This window comes from Orbicella faveolata, unplaced genomic scaffold (assembly GCF_042242905.1).
Source record: "Orbicella faveolata isolate gen_17 unplaced genomic scaffold, um_ofav_v1 contig_12, whole genome shotgun sequence".
NCBI classification, from domain to species: Eukaryota; Metazoa; Cnidaria; class Anthozoa; order Scleractinia; family Merulinidae; genus Orbicella; species Orbicella faveolata.
The window spans coordinates 32,325,700-32,345,315 of record NW_028301539.1 but is presented as its reverse complement, the minus strand read 5'-3'; the positions used below and the strand labels follow the sequence as shown (position 1 = coordinate 32,345,315).

General features: G+C 38.7%; 2 protein-coding genes across 2 annotated transcripts; one reads left to right on the top strand and one right to left on the bottom strand.

Annotated features, from left to right (window-relative positions):
* Positions 1 to 1,196: 1,196 nt before the first annotated feature.
* Positions 1,197 to 4,735, bottom strand: LOC110044378 (anaphase-promoting complex subunit 4-like). The gene has a single exon (XM_020749919.2). It carries the CDS (start codon positions 4,727 to 4,729, stop codon positions 2,342 to 2,344), a length of 2,388 nt encoding a protein of 795 aa, XP_020605578.2. The 5' UTR covers positions 4,730 to 4,735; the 3' UTR covers positions 1,197 to 2,341.
* An 11-nt stretch (positions 4,736 to 4,746) lies between these two features.
* On the top strand, positions 4,747 to 18,113 carry LOC110044377 (armadillo repeat-containing protein 2-like). Its single transcript, XM_020749918.2, has 17 exons — positions 4,747 to 5,091; positions 6,399 to 6,519; positions 7,046 to 7,795; positions 8,079 to 8,181; positions 8,654 to 8,829; positions 9,594 to 9,644; positions 9,733 to 9,878; positions 10,407 to 10,512; positions 11,267 to 11,407; positions 11,885 to 11,971; positions 12,340 to 12,436; positions 13,200 to 13,322; positions 13,604 to 13,717; positions 15,206 to 15,338; positions 15,472 to 15,552; positions 16,140 to 16,219; positions 16,651 to 18,113. Exons 1-17 carry the CDS (start codon positions 4,868 to 4,870, stop codon positions 16,815 to 16,817), a joined length of 2,700 nt encoding a protein of 899 aa, XP_020605577.2. The 5' UTR covers positions 4,747 to 4,867; the 3' UTR covers positions 16,818 to 18,113.
* The last annotated feature ends 1,503 nt before the right edge of the window (positions 18,114 to 19,616 follow it).

The following is a 19,616-nucleotide window of genomic DNA, read 5'->3' as shown; positions in this document are numbered from 1 at the left end:
CAAATGTTATATTCTGACTTATCTCAGTGAAATCTGTTATTATTAAAGAGTACAGTGGAACCCCGCTCTACGGACACCCGCTTAATACGGACACCCCGATATTACGGACAGTTTCGTTTTCCCCGACGAAAAGCTCATATATTTTTTCTAAAATTAACCCGCTTATTACGGACACCCGTTAATACGGACAACAGACACTTTTCTGTGTCCTGAGCGACAAACTCTTATACATCGTCAACCCCGCTTTACGGACACTGTTTGTATCTGTGCATTGTCTATTGTCATTGTCATGATTATGTGCTAATTAGAGATTTTGTACCCTGGTCAAATTATGACAGATTTCGGCGGGTTAATACAATTTTATTACTAAATGAAACAGTGGCAAAATAGCATGACGCGTTTGACCAGTTCTTTCTTCCGGTGCATTACCCAGTCTGCAGTCCTTATATAAAGTTTTCTGCCTGATACGCTTACACAAACGTTTCACTTTCTTGGTCTTTTGCTACACTCCTTGCTTGTAGCCTTCTTCCTCTTTGACGTCTTATGCTTGCCACTATCACCATCGGCCTCCGTTCGTATTGCTGGGTTGTTGCCAACGTGTATTAATTGTTCAAGTAAATCCACGTGCTTCCTAGGACCGTCAAAAATATAAACACACGGTATTTCCATACCAAGGCCTCCAACCCGATTAACTGCTTTTCCACATACTTCAACTGATCCTCGATTAGTAGGCTTTGAAATAAAATGGGTGACTATACCAGTGCGGTTTTTGGTGTTTGCGAGGTGATATGGAATGTGGCCGATAACTCGACTTTCAGTTAGCACGGCGACCGCGTTTTTGTCCTCACCATTTCCCGGCTCTGGTTGCAAAGGCAAAATTTCACCGAGAGTGATACAGTTAATGATTTGTAATTTACAGTACAATTAAAACGTTTCGTTGCCGTACAAGTGTCGGCCTTAGTGTTTGTATCGACAAAGCACGTGTCCCTGACTTTTTTCCGAGGACCCCGGTTAATACGGACACTCCGTTAATACGGACATTTTGGCATGTCCCCTTGGTGTCCGTATCAACGGGGTTCCACTGTAATATGATATGGGAACTACCGAATTCACGAATTTGATTGGCTGAAATCGATATTGACTGCGGTCTAGATTTTCCCATCTAGACCGGTTTCATTTTGCGTTGAAAAAGTAGCAAACTAAAATACAAAAATGTTCACCATTTTCTTTTGTTTTCTTCTCAATCATTTATGGAAGTGCCAAAAAGCCTGATGACACAAAAAAAGTAGAGGACGAGCAAATTTCGGCAGGTTTGAGTTAAGCTCTTCGCCGTTTGCAAGCGAAATGTCACCAAACCAGTTACATTAAATGAATTAAAGTTTTCTTCTTTGCCATATAATAAACATCTTATTAACCGAGCTAAGTCGATCTGTATGGGAGAATCTTGACCTCGGTCGTGTGTACAGACCTCACTGCAGTCGGTCTGTACTCACGACCGAGGTCAAGACTCTCCCATACAGACCTCCAGCTCGGTTAATAAGAGCTAAATATAAAAAATTCAGCTCCTGCTGAACATTTACCAAAATTATATGAAATAATGTGCTCTGCAGTACTATAACTTTTATCATAACTAAATTTAAGTACAAGAAGTACAGTTGCTAGAAGATTAAAATATGTTGGCACAGTACAGTCATAGGCCACAGGCATCTTTGGACTTTGGCGACCAGTGACCTTCTTGTCTGAAAAAATTACACAATGCTTGAATATGTGAGTGTTGAAATCAGGATAGGATAGAAACGCACTCAAACTGCAGTAAACAAAAAAAACAAAAAACAAAAAATCACAAACCTCATGTGTGATGAAAATGTTGAAATTTCAAAAATAGTTAGTTTGAAATGCTGCATACTCTATGACCTGACTTCCATTGACAGTTGAGTAAAATCAGAAACTTAATACAATAACTAAGGAGTAAACGGGGAAGTAAAATTGTCAAGATCTATGCTAATTAAGACCAGGTATCCAAACCTCCTTCACGGTTGTGATTTTCTTTGTTTAAACTTGATGAATTATTATTGAGGTTGAGAAGGCTTTTGGAATGTTATCTCTCAAGTACTGTTGCCCAAATCAAGAGTATTTTGCCTGACAAATTTCACAAAATTTTGGAAACTGGAGGGTCATATGCCTGTGAGAACAGCATAGCAGATTTAAATTTTTCTCAGGCAATATCTACATTGCACCAACATTTGCTGACTACAAAGGTTCTTCAGTTATTGCTATTCTTTGAGAAAATTGCTGGGCAAAAATTAGTTCCCTAGGGAGGCATGAACTGTCAGAAATCTGTTCACTGCTCCTCTTCAAAGGAATTGTTTAATTCTTCATTCTCAGTTTCCTCATCTTCTGCCTCCTCATCTTCGGCATCCATATCAAACAGCCGGACATTTCTTTGCAAAACTGACAACACACAGGAGACCTTCCGAGTTCCACTCACAGACAAAGAACTTGCGCTCATTCCAGCCAGCTTCCGAAAATGGGTAATTCTTGGCCCTACACTGATAGGTGGAGGTTGTGATATTTGGTTGATGTATGTTTGTTTGACTTGTGCAACAGCTAGAAAGTCTTTATCTTCGAGCCATGAATAAGGAACTTGAGCCAATATTGACAACCCACCATCAACATCATCTTCATCACCACCATCATCTACTTTCTGCTGCTGAAGCAAAACTGACAAATACTCTGAGTCATAGAACATAACATCAGAGAAAGAGTACAACACTTGTTCAATGTCACCTGGCAAGTTGTCAATGCAAATTCTTGCAAGAAATAACCTGCGCTCATTTGGTCTGATAGAAACAAGGCTCAGTCTCCTGTCTTCAGGAAAAACTACAAGCTGATGCACAGGAAATCCAGTCGATTTTTGCGCTACATGGAAAGAATCTTCATTCTTGCTGATTTCACAAAGTGGAGAACAGTTCCAGCAAGAGATTGATTTGCTTATGGCGCTTATTGGTTCTGCAAAGGCTTTCTTGATGTGTTCATGGAGTTGTTCAGAAAGAGTCAGCAGAGAATCAGTTGCTTTGTTAGGTATTAGCAGAGGACTTGCTCTGAGTGTCGGATGACTCTCAACAAACTTTGTCCAGTCATTGTTACCAAATGGTGGCTTTACTGTTAGTGACTTGGGGTCAAAATATTGACCGACTCTCTCCAGGGTAAACTTTCCTTGCTGGTTGACAACAAGCTGATCTTGAATGAAGCCTGACAAAAGCATTACTTCTTGCTGGCTCCTCTGTTTCACAAAGTCTGGAATTTCAGCATCAGATAAACTCAAGATGGCATAATAAAGCCATTGAAAGAATGCTTTAAAGCTCTTGAGGCTTGTTTCAATGACAAGGACAAGCTCTTGTGTTTTCAACATGACAGAACCAAGACTCGTGATAACAGTTTGGATGTCAAACTCAGAAAGACCCAAATCACCAAACTGTTCATACCATCTTGACATTCCATGAAATTCTGTCACATGGAACAGAAGAGATTGCATGACACACTGCAAGTGCTTCAATGCCAGATTTTGAATACTTGTGTAAGAATTTTCAATGCTATGTCCCAGCTTCTTGAGGCCTTTCTCTGTGAGATCATGAATTAGGAAAGACTGTAGCTCAGGACTTGTCACTCCATGAGTGAGTAAAGTTAGGAATTCACTACTGACACTTGATCCGGCAGTCAGTCGTTCTGCTGCAAAGTCTGTCAACTTTGTGTCCATCTCAAGGAGTATGTCCTCCCAAGCGTCTGACATGGACTGCAAAGTGTTATCAAAGTAATCCATCAGGCAGGTGACCTCGCCCATTTTCTTAGCTACAACTGCAAGTTCACGTCTCCTCATGGACAGCAATCCGGTGTCATACAAGACTAATGACACAGATTGTTTATCTGATTCAATCACAGGTGATTTGACGACAGCTGAGAGCACCTTTAAACCATGCGACACATAGGCACTCGTTACTTCTTGAAATTCAGAATGATGCTGCAAGACATCCGCAGTATTCAGTGAGGCACACAAGAAAATACCATACAGGTACATATGTATTTTGCCTCTATCATCACCGACAACCAACACGCTTAACTCCTCGGGTAGACACTTGAGCTTTTTGGGATCCTCCGACTCTTCTTGTAAAGTTTCTTTCGAAAACAGAGCTCCCGCAGATTTTGGCAGATGTGAAAGTGAAGGAAGATAAAGTTCTGATTTTTCTACGAAAAACGGCAAGTTTTTCGAAGACGTTTCATGATCAACAGTCGATACTTTCTCTTTTCCTTCCTCTATCCAATCCATGGACGTGGGCGTCGATTCGATTTTTGTTTTATGAATACATTCAGCGTTTTCGATGTCGAGGAGCTGTATTTTACCATCGTTGAAAGCAACAGCTAAAATCTTGCCGTCTGGTCTCCATGCCACTGAAAGAGCTCGACCTTCGGCGGTAGAAATTGTCCACACTCGCTTCCAAGACAACCTCTGCAACCAAACCTCACCTTCGACTGTCACAAGGGCAAGCAAATCCATCTTTGGCGACCATCTTTGATAAAGAATTTCCGCAGAACACGGCTTGTCTTCGAGCTGCCGAAAAGAACCGCTTACTCCCGCCATTTTGGAAATTCGAATCTCTACCGCTGACTTGAAGTCGTCACACGTTCGGAAACGAGGCATTTGCCCGAAAACGAGGCCATAGAGTTCGGCCATCAAGGCGTTCTTAGGAACGATAGAAGTAACCGAGAAAGCGCCAAATGACAACTGAAAAAAGTTGTATTAGCAGTGTGGTTGTTGTTGTGTCTACCACTGATGGAAGAAAGAATGTAGCTGTAGGTTTCCCTTTGAATAATGGACCCGCCGAGGCCGCAAAAATCGCGCAGAGGCGAGAAGGCTTCCAACCGGCCGTTTTATGCAACTGAGGGGCCAACAAGTGCAAATATTGTCGCGGATGCGAGATCTTCCATCCGTCCTTTGGACACCAAAAGGCCTTTTACACCAGTGGAATCTAACAGAACGTTATTTGGACGCAGCTCTGTAAAGCCCTACGAGGGAAGACCGCCATCTGCATTCAGGTAAATTTGATGCAATTAACTTTGTCTTTGACAGCGCTTCATCCGAATGTTTCACGACTGTTTACAGTTGATGATGGCTGTATATGTTTGCCGTGGATTGTTGGTTTATTCGATTATTGCTATGTTTATTGTAAATATTGCAAATGGAAAAAGTAGTTCTTAGGCTTTTGAGGTTGTGGTATGCCCTTAATGGTTCATGCTTGACCTCAAAACTACTGTAAATATAAACGTCCTCGATTCCTAAGAGAAAGGGCTCATTAAAGAAATTTGCACCACTTTATATACAGGTGCAAAATATAGCATCTGGATTCATAATTGTTAAATGTTAAGGCTCCAGATAGAACCTGATTTGTCTGCTTTGGGAATTCAAGAGGAAAAGAGGTTTCGAGTCGAAAAAGTTTTTGTGACATACAAGCTTGTTTAAAAGCCAACCCGTTGTAACCATTTGATGAAAATGAGAATTTATTGCGATGTCGAGATGCAAATTTTGATGAGCCATTTGGTTAATTACCTTTAATTTGTGATATAGTTTACAGCTGTGAATGAATTAGTACTAGCCCTTAGATACTTAAGAAATAAACTAACATAAAATATGCACAAGTTAAAAGGCAAGATTACTTTCAAAACCAAGGGTTAAGAACCATTCATTTGAAACCCCAGACCTCTCCCCTGCTTCTGAGGGGGATGGGGAGGGGGAAGTCCCCAATCCACAGAGGAATCGTGAATGGCAAAATGTTCCAATCTCACAAGCCAGTATTGTCTCATCTTTGTCAATTTCCATGCCATCCTCTAAGATAACTATTATAAGGTATTACCTCTATTCCAAGTTTTGCATTTCTTGAGCAAAATATTTTTTAAGATCTTATGATATGCATATTAAGAGACATTGTTTATCTGCTGTTATTTTACAAATGCTTGAAACATGAACAATAAAGTAATTTATTTAGCCAAAACAATTTGTCTGCATTTATTCTGTGCCAACATTAAGGCATTCCAGCTATCTTCCTTGGCTGAGAAATGCCCATGAAGTTTGAATGTCACATGATATTAGCATGCAAGCATCACACTGTTTCATACTTGCAAACAAACTGTGAAGCACCTTCCCCGATAGTAGGAAAGATTCACTCATCACTCAATCATGATTTGTGAAATTTGTTTTGACGTGATCACTTTTTTTGAATCTGTGAATGAAACCAACAGAGCATGCAACGGCCTGAAAAAAGAGAGCCATTTCAGTAGATGTCTGGGATTGATAGTAAATGTCAGCAAAACACAAACAGTAAAAACCATGTCTTTCTTTCTAACAGCCTAGGTAGTTACCAGTCTGAGGGTGAAACTTCCCGTCCCCCATCAGGAAGAAGGCTCACTCCAATTGAAAATGCTCCACAGATTCCTGAAGCTGTTGTTCCTTCCCCACCCTCTGGAGTGGTAAGTCTTCACCATGAAATGTAATTCAACCTTTTATAAGTGGACCCCAAATTAGGATTTGAATAAATATCTGCTTAGGAGAGTTAGTCGTCTCGTTTCTTTTGGACCATGGCCACATGCTTACAACTGTATATGTAAACAAGACTCTCAGTATTTTATGACTGTTGGGTGTTAGATTGTTCATAGTTGCATACTTTTTTATGGTGGAATCTTTGATGGGGAGAAGGGACGGAACAGTGGTGAGAGCGCTCACCTCCCACCAATGTGGCCTGGGTTCTATTCTGGCCATATGTGGGTTGAGTTTGTTGTTGATTCTTGCCTTGCTCCCAGGGTTTTTCTCCGGTTTTCCTCCCTCCACAAAAACCAACATTCTGAATTCCAATTCGACCAGGATAGAGAACCCGCATGAAAACCAGCTAAGGCTGATGTGGCTTCCTCTCTTAATATTGTAATATATTTATTTATTATTTATGGACATTTTGTATGTTGTGTTTATCTCAGTTGGTTTTTACCTTTTTTTCTGCAGCCTTCAGGGAAAGTCAGGAGACCTCTTAAATCTTCCTTGTCAGGTCCTTTTGAAGAGTTAAATGCTGAAAAACTCAATCAGAAGCTGCATAATATTGTAATTGGGCAACAAGATAAAGAGGCAAGAGCTGAACTTCCTCCTTATCCACCAAAAAGTAGCTCTTTTTCTGGTACTCCTCCCAGCGTGGGTGAACCTCTTCGGCATAGTTCATCAGAAATTTTACCAGCGCCACCTGCAGTTTCAAGGGATGTTGTTGGTGCAAGGAGAGTAAGAAGTGGGCCAAAAGAGCGCAGTACCCCAGTCGTAGATTCTATTACCCGTGTCAAGAGTGGTCCTCTGGAGCGTGGTGATCCAGCTGGAATCCCGAGTGAACAAACAGCTAGCGAGACCTCTCCAACCTCAGGGAGGACGAGGAAAAAAGGCGGCGAGAGAGGTGGAAGTGGAGATAAAAGACGGAAAAAGTCACAAGCAGAAGAAGATAAACCCAAGGATGAACTAGTTTCTTATTATGAGGATCATGTGAAACCATTGCTCTCTCAAATGGAGGAACGATTTGCAGAGAAGAATGTAAAGGATCTTTGTCAAGATTGCTTGAAACTGTGGAATGCTTTAGAAAAGAAAGGTTTAATGGGAAAAGCTAGTGGAAGTTTTTCTGCTCGAAGAAGAGGAGAGATTTTACGGACGGTTTTTAAGTTTTTGGATCTTAGTGATCCAAGATTACTCCTGAGACTTGGAAGATTGATTCTTTCGGTGAGTGTTAAACTTCTGTATTTCTTCTGTGCTATAGTTAAAGGTTGATGTCTGTCTTAAGGCCTACACCAAGATGGCATTTGATAACTCTGGCTTGTATAGTATAAAGCAATAACTAGGAGTTTTGAAGTATTCAAAGTGATTGCCTGAGTTTATAGACAAAGTTTTGAATTTCCATTTCTGGAAATTTTAATCCCAGGGTTTTTCCTAGCAGCTTTACGTGTAGGAGGTATAATTTCATCCATTGTAGAATAAAATTTGATATTTTTTGTTTCTGTTGCAGATGAAAGTGACTGGTAATAATTTAACCAACATATGTATGGTTATGTACAGAGTGGCCAAAACAGAAAAGAATGATCAGTTATTCCTTGAAGAGGACATTTTAAGTAAGATAAACTACTTATTACTAACTCTGAGGTGTTCACGGGATTTCTCAAAACGTGACCTTGCTGTGTTGACTGAATGACAGGGATTTGCTCCTTCTTTATTTGGGGAGGGTTTCTAGGTTACATGTTAAAAACATCTTTTCTGTCTCCATCATCTGTGGTCAACTGACAAAATTTTTCAGGTCTTGTCATGTGGTTTCATTAAGAGCCAGGCATGGGGCAAATTGCCTGGCTGTGAGGATGATTTTACCAGCCGGGTTTGACCATCTAGAGTAAAGGTTTTCTTGTAAAGAAGTTCAGTTCTTGAAAATAGTTTTGCCCGCCTGTGAAAACCAGGTGCCCTCCCGCTGAAAATGTTAATGAAACCCATGTCTTATCCAGGGTAACTTAGTTGTCTTGTGTTCTTGATAAATATGCGTAGAAAAGTCTTCAAAATTACCTGAGCTCCCACTTTTCTTTTTTTCTTTTTCAGAATGTTTAGTAGACACAATAGGAAGCTGTGAAATAGGAAGTCATCACGATGCACTGGTATATACTGCTGGAGCTTTAAAACATCTCTCAAGTAACAATCCTACAGCTCAAAAAGAGTTGGTTTCTCTTCAGGGTATCGAGGGTTTAGCACAGATTCTTGATGCAATTAGTAAAGATGTAAGTACAGTAATCAAATTGGAAATAATTTAGTGATTGAAAAGTGTTGGAGATTTTTAATTTTTTTTTCTGGAAAAGTACGAGGTGTCAAGAATGACAATTATTGCCTTTAAAGTATAAAAAAATAAATTTTCTGTACTCAGAGTGCAATTAAATATTTTATTAAAAGTTGGATATTTTGTTTGGTTCCACTGAACTTCATCAGCCACAGTAAACATTTTGAATGTTAAGGAGGGTTGTATGATTTCATTATGGTCTTGAGAGGGCTAAAATGGTTTCATAGATGTTGGCTAATTCGAAGTCATTGTCTTTGTTCAAAGAGGGCTTTCGTAATCAGATCTCAATTGTCTCCCTTAGGCAATGTTTGAACATGTTGCTTTCCGTGGCAAGAACTTTTGTTTTGAAAGAATATATTGAATGTCCCGTGGCAGTGTTCATGAACAGCCGACAAATTCCACGAAAGATGGTATAAATTTGCCATAAATCTACTAGTCTTTCTAAACTTTATCTAAACCCTCTCCTTAGTCACTTCAAAAATGCAAAGAAGAAGCCTCCATTTTGTTAAAAACAACTTCACACTGCTAGGCTACTCACTGTCTACAACAGAATAGATAGTGAGTAATATAGCCAATAAGAGAATCAACATTTGTGATAGAATACTAGCAGATTTATTCAAATTTCTAATACTATCTTTCTTTGATTAATAGTCAGTATTTGTAAAGACATGCCTTTTACTCTGACTTTATTATTTTTTGTTGTGTTAGGTATTGATGTCCATGAAGGGGAATTCACAGTTCACCAGTCTCCTTGTTCAGGTACAAATTTACTATATATTCCTAACTAATGCAAAAGTTCTTGATCGAGAAACATTGTGAAAGTTCACAGCTTCTACACTAATTGCAGGTAACGGGGGCACTGAGAAATCTTGCGGATGTTACTGGAGCCAGAGAACTGTTTGTCAGCACTGGAGTAGTTAGGAACTTGGCCATAGTTCTGGGGCCATATTCATCTGACGGTGACGTAGTTTGGAACGTTTGCCGAGCATTGAGGTGAGGTTATTGTGACATGCTGGTCAACTCATAAATAAACAAAATTAAGGGTACCATCGGTTTATGTCCACATCCAATATTCTGCTGTTGAAAACATTCTGGGTGCAAGTTGGGAGGAGGAGGGGAGGTGGGCTGTGATCTTGTCTGGTGACTGACATAACAGTACATGGCTGCCTGTAGGTATGGTGGCCAAGGGCAGGCCTTGCCTTACATGCCACAGAGATTGATTCATCTGAGAGACCCACGTAAGGTACACTTGGCAGGGCTGTCATTAAGTTTTGATTCACAACAGGCAAGTTCACCTGTAACATCAAGGGCTGATCAAGCACACTCGGCCATAGCAGGTGTTACCGGTTACAGCCCTTAATGAAAGCCCTGCTTGGAGATCACTATGGAGATTTGTGCTAAGGTTGATTTTGTAATTTTTGGGAATAAAGTCATCAGGTCTTAGGAGATGGGGCAGTCCACAAACAGTCTTATTTTCAGTGTAGTAACATTAACTGTTCTATTCATTTTGCTCTACCATAGCAAACTTACATTGTACACAGAATGCTGCGGTGAACTGTTAGACAGTGACACCTGTACTTGGCTTCAGGCACTGAGCAAGATATTGTCAGGGTACGAAAAGAAACAGGTGTGTACAAGACATGGTTGAAGCTTCTTTGTTATTCTGAGTGGCAGTAAGATCACTTTTGCACATGGGGAACTCGCTATTAATTTTTTATTTAGATATAACATGTTAAGTCAGTGGAATAAATTTTTAAGGCTACTGAGATCAGCTTGACATGGTTTCTACATTTAAGAAATAGAACACATGTGCCATGTTTCTGTCAAGTTATAGAAACACGAGTGGAAGTTTGGGACAACGAGAAATGCTGTGGGAACACGAGCTGACAGGCGAGTGTTTCCACAGCTTTTTCGAGTTCTCCCAAACTTCCACTAGTAGAAACACCATCATTATGACAACAGCTCAAGTGCTAGTTATGTATTTCTATTGAGCCATGGAAACAAAATTTTTGACCAATCAGAGCACCTTATTTTCTTTGGGCTTTTTTCTAATTAATGGTGTGTAACAATGTTTCATACAACTCCATTATAGGCATTGTCTTTGACAGCAATAGTGACCCCAATATTTTCTCCATTATCCAAATTTGAAGTTTTGTCCATGGTATTTAGCTGCTGGATAATAGTATTAAAATGTATTGTTACCAGGGCTGTGCTCTAGAAGAGCCTGGGTGCCACAGGCTACTAACTTTTGCCTTTGGGTGACTGGAAAAAAATCACCAGGGCACTCAGGATTTCATGGTCAGCAACCTTTGGGCTCCTCATAATTTTAATTAGACCACAGCCTTGGTTACTTTTGAATCTTTTGCCTGTTCATATTGCAGGAGTTGGTGGTCCGTGTCTGCTTCATTTTGGGGAACTTAACATCTAAAAGTGAAAAAGTCAGGGAAACGATTTTCTTTGATGAGTCTTTCATGGCAGTCTTACTATCTGTTATGCAGTCATACTTCAATACAGAGTTGGAGGTTTGGCAATTTGCTTCTGGATCTAATTAAACAAAACAAGACAGACTTTTACCACTAACTTTCTTAGAATGCATCTTAATGTAGTGCTGTCAATACGACAGCAACTGCTAAAGCTTCCAGTAGGTATTGTATTTTACAGGTCATCAGGAATAATTTTAATAATAGCAGTTTTCAAAATTGGACACCCATGTGATCGTGTGCCAATCACGTGACAAATAGGCATGCTATACAATGTAGATACCATTAGCACCATAATCTGTAGAGTGGTTTTCAATTGAGTGTCGTTAAACCAAAACCAAACCAGTTACTTATCAATTAGACTACTCAGCCAGTCTCAAACCATAGTAAAACCAAAACCAAAACAAAGTAATTGTCAAATTACTGGGGACACTCAATTAAAAACCCCTCTAGTTTGAAAAGGCAAATAAAAGCCTTAGATCAACAGTGGTTCATTTAGTGCATTTATTGTGGTTGAAGGTGCTGAAAAATGGACCCTTATCTGAAGAGAAACAAGTGAATGGCGAAAAGAAAGGACCTAACAAGAATGAAGATGTCCTTATCAAAGTAAGTATTATTTAAGAGTGTATAGGTTCATTTAGAGTTAGACATTCAGGTAATTTAATTCTATACAATGAGTGCTCAGTCCCTTAAGTTATAGTGTGGAATGACCAAGCAGTAAATAAAGATTGGAGAGAAGTAATGGCAGAACATATGAGTTTGTTTTGTTTCACAGTGTTTTTATAAAGTGGTTGTTTATATTACGACATTCTGCTCAGTCATTTTCTTCTGACTAACAATAAGTTATGGACACTGCAATGATCTCTCTAGTACTAAGTCATCAGATAACTCATTTATTTTAAGGGAGATGGAAATGGCTGTTTCCTCATGGTAAATTTGTTATGATTACTGGTGTCACTATTGGTAACTTTCAGGCCATCAGAGTAGTTGCCAACCTTTCAATCAGTCCAGAAGCTGGTGCAGGTCTTGCGGCTAATGAAGCATTAGTTGATCTGTTAATCCAGATTCTTGGTATGTTATTAAACTTTATATAAAAACCCTTTTTCTAAGCTTGAAATATCAAATACCTTCTATGCCATTATTCATACTTTCCTTTTAACTAATAGTTGCCAAATTGAAATTTAGGTCCCCTTGTCAAATACCACACTCCCTATTTCTGAAACAAGAAATTATTAAGGCCCCCTCTCTTTTAATAACTCCCCTTCCCTTCTTTTGTTTGCAACTAAAACAATGGGACTGTACTTCCAGTGCATTTTTATCAATTCAATAAACTGGGTGCAAATGTACATTTACAGTATTCACAAGCTTTGGAAAAATATTACTAGTACTTGTACTCAAATTTAGAGTCATAGAACAAGACATTCTGTAAAGTCTTTGTCGGGGCAAGAGGTCGATACTGCTAGAGCTTACACCAGTTTCCATGGCATTTAAAGACCAGGAGGGATTTAGGAGTATTTCCTCTCCTGCCTGGATGGGATGCTAGTTTATCACAGGGTTATCCCCAGCATTAAATTCACCAGAACTCATTTACACACAGAGAGGTCATGGGAGAGTAAAGTGCCTTGTCCAAGAACACAATGTAATGACCCTGACTAGGACTTGCACTCCGTCTGCTCAAACCAAAGTCCAGCCATTATGCCCCCATGGCTCCACAACTAACAATGCACCTGTCCAGTACTTTACTAGAGATGTGATGTTGATCACGTTTGGAATGTGACAGATCGTTTGTGAGCACTAAAAGCAAGTTCCTTTTTGTGTGCGTGGATCATTGCAGATGTGAAAGATGCAACTCACAGTGAAGAGCTTGTCCTGAACACAGTTGCCACTCTTAATAACCTGTCATTTTACAATGATGTTGATAGTGTTGTACAACAAAGACAAGTCGAGATTACTGAGAGTAAGTTTATTTGACCTTGCTATTGTCATAGGTTCAAGTCACAAACCAAGTGGCCAACACTTTTGATTCTTGAAGCCCAATTCTTTATTGTGAAGCAAAAAAAGGAGTAATTGTTAATACATCCTGAAGGGGAGTTTGTCTATCCAAGGGGAATCATGATAAAGAAACTTATTTTATCAGCTGAGGCTGGAGTAGGTTGTATAAAAGAGCACCTTCACTTAAAAACACAATTAGATACCAGGGTACCACTAACAGCATGTTTCTGGCAAATCCTGTTGCAGTGCTAATTTCCTTGCTAATGCCAGAGAACATGGATGCAATGGTGGAAGCCTGCCGTGTCTTTGGAAACTTTTCAAGATCCAAAGAAGTGAGAGCTTTACTGGCTGAACACAAAGGTAAAAGGTTTCAGAGTATGGTGTACATGGTTCTCTTCTGAGCCACATCATCATAAGTTAAAACATTTTTCGTCTCAAATGCGGGAATTGTACTTATGTAAATTAAAAGATCACTATTAATATTAATATATAACACTAAACTGCATGAGTAAGCAAATCAAAGCATCTTTTTCCAATCATTTATTAACGTCCAAGTTTTTAGCAAAATTTTTGGATGTCACAACAAACTGGAGAGTATTAATATGCTCAATGCTTCTGAAAGTGACGCTGTTTGGATTTCTGATCTTAATTAGCATACAATGTAGTTACAGTTTTATTTCTCTCTTTTCTCCATAGCTTAAGGTAATTCCCCTGAAATAAAACTGTCAATAAATTTTTGTTTGTCCACTGAATATTTATCATATGAGAACTTAAATTATAAAATAAAAAGGGGGGGGGGGTGCCCATGCTCGTTAAGGAGCAGTGAGGCATTGAAAATGTCCCATTTTGGCATTATTTAATGCTTATTCCAAGTTATTGTAAAATCTTTGTGAGCCCAGACTCATGAAAACATGCCTCAAACTATAGTCAATACTTTTGTTGGATACAAATAAACCTTTTAAGTTTGATTTTTACAGACAGCTGAACCCTTGTTAAAATATTGGAACCAAATTGCTTGCCACGGTTATCAAACAGTGCAGCTGCTATTTTCCTTATTTCTTCAATTTTCAGCAATAGAAATCAGATCAGTCTTTTCTCGCGCAAAGCTAACGATTAGTTGATTACAACGACTGGAAAAAAACTTGGGGTGCCCGAGCTCATTAGTGAGCTATATCCATTTTTTAACTGACAGAACTCATTATCAAGACAAATCCACTATGTTTTCAATGTGTGCGTGCATGAGGGGGCCCTAGTAACGCCATAAATTATGTGCAGTAAGGATGCACAATGCAAATGTGAGGAATCACCTTAATAGCATCCATTGAGAAGATATCTTAAACACTTGACACAGTGTTTGACCGTATTTCCAAACACCTTGAAGTTCATCAAAAGTAGTCAAATGCACATTGTATTTTCAACTTTCTTGGTGTTTGGAAATGTGGTCATACGCCGTCTTTTTTGTGTATATGTTACTTCACAAACTGTAATGATGTTTGGAAATGTGATCTTAACCAGCATAGATTTTCATGATTTTTTTTTTTTTGTTAGTTTTGATTGAGAAGATATCTCAGACCCTCTAGACAGTCTAGACAGTGTCTCATCGTACTTCTAACAAATCAAAGTTCATCCAAACACTCCCCAGTGCATCATATTTTTAATTCAGGTCTTATTGTTTGGATTGTTTGTGATGAAACACTTTCTCTCATTGCTGATATAATTATGGGAAACACAGGAACTATCTAACTTCCTGTGTTTCCTCAGAATTGTCACAACATTAAGTGATAAAAAATAATTGGCAATTTAAAATCCTAGAAACTTTCTCAGATTCTGTATTGTTTGCCTGTTTAGTTGACGAGATCATGATTGCATTGTTGGATGCTGGTGAGAGAGAAACTGTGTTTATAGCATGTGGTGTACTTATCAACCTAATGATAGATGAACACATCAAACCAAAGTTAAAAGAAGAGGATGGAATTAAAAAGTAAGTTATGTCTGGATTGTGGCTGCTTAACACTGTAGTTTGTTTTTCTGATTTACAGTATTTTTACTAAATGAACATTGATCATTATTTTTGGAATTTCCTCTTACTAGAATGCAATTGTTTTTCCTTGTAGACTGGTAGATGTGTTGCGTGACTTTGGAAAACATGATTGGCAGCTGTCCAGTATGGTCTGCCAGATCCTGTGGAACTATAGGTGTGTTGTTTACTCATATGAGATTTTATTTTATTTTGCAATTCCATGTTTGTACAAGAGTATCATAGGGGTACATGTAGTATGCATTTTGCAGATAAATCAGTTTGCTCCCAAATTGGAATAATTATTATATTTCATCTCTGTTTTACTGTGATACTCAGAAAACTGTGAACACTTTGATTTGATTCTGTCTAGTCAATTGTGTACCGACCAATCACAATAAAGTTTAGGACGTGGGAACAAACCTCAAGACCACAACTAACTACCGTTGCCGTTTGCTGTTTAGACGTTTTCTCACACCTAAGTTGCTTTTTCCTTGCTACAGAATAATATTCCATAAATATTTCTGGTGCTGATGGTTTTCTGAGTTTCACAATAATTAGTAGCATTTTGGCTATTACTGTAAATTTATGCAACTGTTGTTTGTTTGTTTGTGTGCTTTCAGTAATGACCATACATTTGAATAATGACTTGTCAATTCGCAGTAAGATAACCAGGTCTTCAGAAGCCTTTGGTGATCAAGAAACATTAGAGTTGATGGATGTTCTTACACAATAAATAATGAATAATGACTTGTCAATTTGCAGTGATAAGATAACCAGCTCTTCAGAAACCTTTGGTGATCAAGAAACATTAGAGTTGATGGATGTTCTTACACAATACCTGGGTAGGGCAAATGGATTGTTTTCATAGTATAATAGTATACAAATATTCTTGAACACTTTTTTAGAAATAATTGCCACTTTTTTGGTTTTGAATATGTATTACTATAAGTGACTATCTAGCCAGCCATTCAAATGCATTCAGAGGTGGCCTACTTGTAGAGAGACGAAAACTCAATGCACAAAGACTTTGATAAACGACTAAAAACTAACTTTCTTCAGATCTATCACATCTTGAGAAAAAAAAGGCAAATAAAAACTTTGATTTGTGCCAAATTTTAAGTGGCCAGAGGAAAACAGTGACTCTACCAGGTAATACAGGTTTGTAATTTTTATTGTCTCACCGTCATTCATGAAAGAAAATAAGATTAATTAAATATATATTTTTTATTGTTGTACCCTAAGGTCATTCTAATGCTGCTGAATTCTGTTTCAGATGAAGACATAGCTCTTGATCCAAGTGAATTGGAGTCTATGGAGTCAAGCCTTCCAGAAGTGTTAAGAGACATGTGGGAAGGACAATTTGTTCCTGTTGGCCAGCATCTACTTCAACGAGTCAAGTCACACCACACAGATCTTGTGCCATTAGAATCTCCCAGCTAACAAGCACACGTCTGTGTCATTCTCATGAGAGAAGAACATACATATACAAGGCACATTTCAGAGCTGATTTGGCTATGCAGTCGAGTGAGGAATGCAGATCTTACAAGGAATCAACACTTATTCAATATATTTATTCATATCGCTTTTAACATTGATAACCTTGAAATGCACCCTGCAAGTCACTCAGATTTTAGCTTCATACAAAGCAGCAAGAAAAAGCTGTTTTAACCCATGGGGCAATGTTTAATAAGCAAGGACTTCAAAGCCCTCTAATCATAATCTCTGTACGTATTGTTAAAAAAATTCTATTGCCTCTCACCCATGTACCCCTATTGCACATTCCCTGGCAGAAGGGCTGTTTCCAACACAGTATTTTGTTGACATAATTTTGGTTGAAGAAATATATTTTGACAAGCTTACCATAGTAGTTACATTGTACAAGTGAATAGATCCACTTGTATCTTCACCATCTACAGGTATATTGCAAACTCACAACATGACCAGCTCCCAGTTGGCTTGATAACTCATTTGGTAGAGCATTGCTCCGGTATTGCAGAGGTCACGGGTTTGAATTCCGTTCAAGCCTGAACATTTCTCAGGCTTTTGATTTCACAACTACGTAAGTTATGTATATAACTGTGGCAATGATCAGTCATGTCTTCTTATAGTACATTGTATGGGTATCCCATTAATGCTTTTTTTTTCTGGCGTTCCTTACCATAAATATTATCAGGCAACCCTACATTGTGCAGCAAGGTGCTATTGTAACATAATCATATACTGTTCATTCTCGGCTTATGTAGATTTTCCTTTCAAAGGCATTGAACAATATTTGTACATATTTTTTGTGTACAAGGTGCTATGTGTAAAACTATTAATAAATTCTTGTGTCAGTGGTTGATCTAGGGAGCGGCTATCAACAAATGGTCCAAAAAGGGCTCTTTTCAATTCGGAACCCCACTTTTTTGGGACCCACCACTGATGAGGGCTTAGTAATGGTCCATTTTAATCAGTAAGAGATAAATGTATGTAGAAATGTCTGTTGTGCCTTGGATCAGCCACCTTGCATTTCTTAAAGTAAGTTATAATCACTTCTATATTCTGTAAAAAGATACTGATATTTTTTGTCACTGGTTTTCCACTAGACAGCTTGTAAATAGAATGAGGGTGTATGGAAAGCACAAGAAAAAGTTCTAACCAGTGTGTTTTTATGTAAACTAGAAAAACATTTTATTTATTATCTTGAGAAGAGTGTGAAAAGCAAAGAATTTTGAATAAATATTAAAGAGACCCTGACTGGCTATCATTTACAATTACATGTAGTTTTTCTGCAGTTAATACATTAAAGCTGTCAAAAATGTAGTATTTGTCTGTGAAAGGCACTATTAGCTGGAAGGTGTTCGACTGCAGTAATATTTTGAAACGGCAGCTGTTTTCAAAGCCATGCAGCGAATCCACTGTTAAGTGCAATGGCATCTTTTTACAGCTCGTAACAATATTGAAGGGCGAGATCTTGTCGGTTCACCTGGGGGTGTTGTAAGGCTCTTGCCAGCATGTCATAACTAGCTTGTGATCCACACTTTTGTGTCCATCTCAAAAGCATTTGATAGCACCGTTCAAAGGTGTCTGCATGATCTTCTGTAATCTGCTCCAGCTCCAGTTCACGAAATCCTAACACTTTTGCCAGCATTTGCCATCTGGATCTCATTTCAGTACAAATATTCAACAAATCATTGGTCTCGGGAGTTCCCCTCTTAATTTGTTGCTTGGCACTCATTGCATGGTTGTTAGTGTGCTAAAAAGTAATTAGTTTATTATCTTAGAAAAATTTGAATGCTTGAAAATTAGAGTGCTAAGCTAGACCTTATAACTGAATGTAGACTACTGTATGGGAAGGGGGAGACCGTGACACAAATTCAGCAAACCAAATGGCCAGACATGATCCTCTAAATGAAAAATGTGTCCACATTGGGTTACAAAAAGTAACCAGGAGAAGCCATTGGGTTTGCGGCTGAAATTGAGTTGAATTTTTTACAGATATTGGATCTGGAATGGAAAATGATATCATGCATTTGATCAGAAACAGGGTTAAGGGTGTTAATGAGGAACGAAGCAACTCGCTCCACCACCCTTGCCCTCGCCCTACACTCCCCTCTCCCCTTCCCCGGACATGTGCAGCAACAAGGAAAATGATATACCCGGCCGTGTATTCATGCATATTACATGTTTGCGAAACAGAAAGTTGAATTCCATAAAACCAAAAACGGGAAGCTTATACAGTCTTACTAGAGCTTAGACCACATTGGGTAAAAAATTTGCTTCATTAACATCTGGTAACTGCATAGACTTACCCCGTGTTTTATATGTTTTATTCATGTGAAAAGTCAATTTGAAGAAAACAATCCTGTAATTCCCATTGAGACATTTCCGTCTCTTGTAAAACCCAGGAATGGGATAATATCACAACACCTTATTATCCAATTTCCGCTCTATTATCTGTCAAGTGGTAGCTTATGGGAGGTTAAAAACAAAGGAAATTTCAAACTTTTTGCTCTTAAAGTAGTCGCGGTCGCATACGAGAGGTGGTCGCTTACAAGAGGTTCCAAATATAGCGATTTGACTTGGAAACCTTTGGTATTTTAGAAAACTGGTCGCTGAGGAGAGGTGGTCGCAACCGGAGGTTGGACTGTATACGCCGAAAGTAAGATATTCCTAGACTACAGTTCCTTTCATTAATATGCGCTGAATTTCAAAGAACATCTTTGGTCCTATACTCCCGCTTGAAGGGGTAAAATTCAG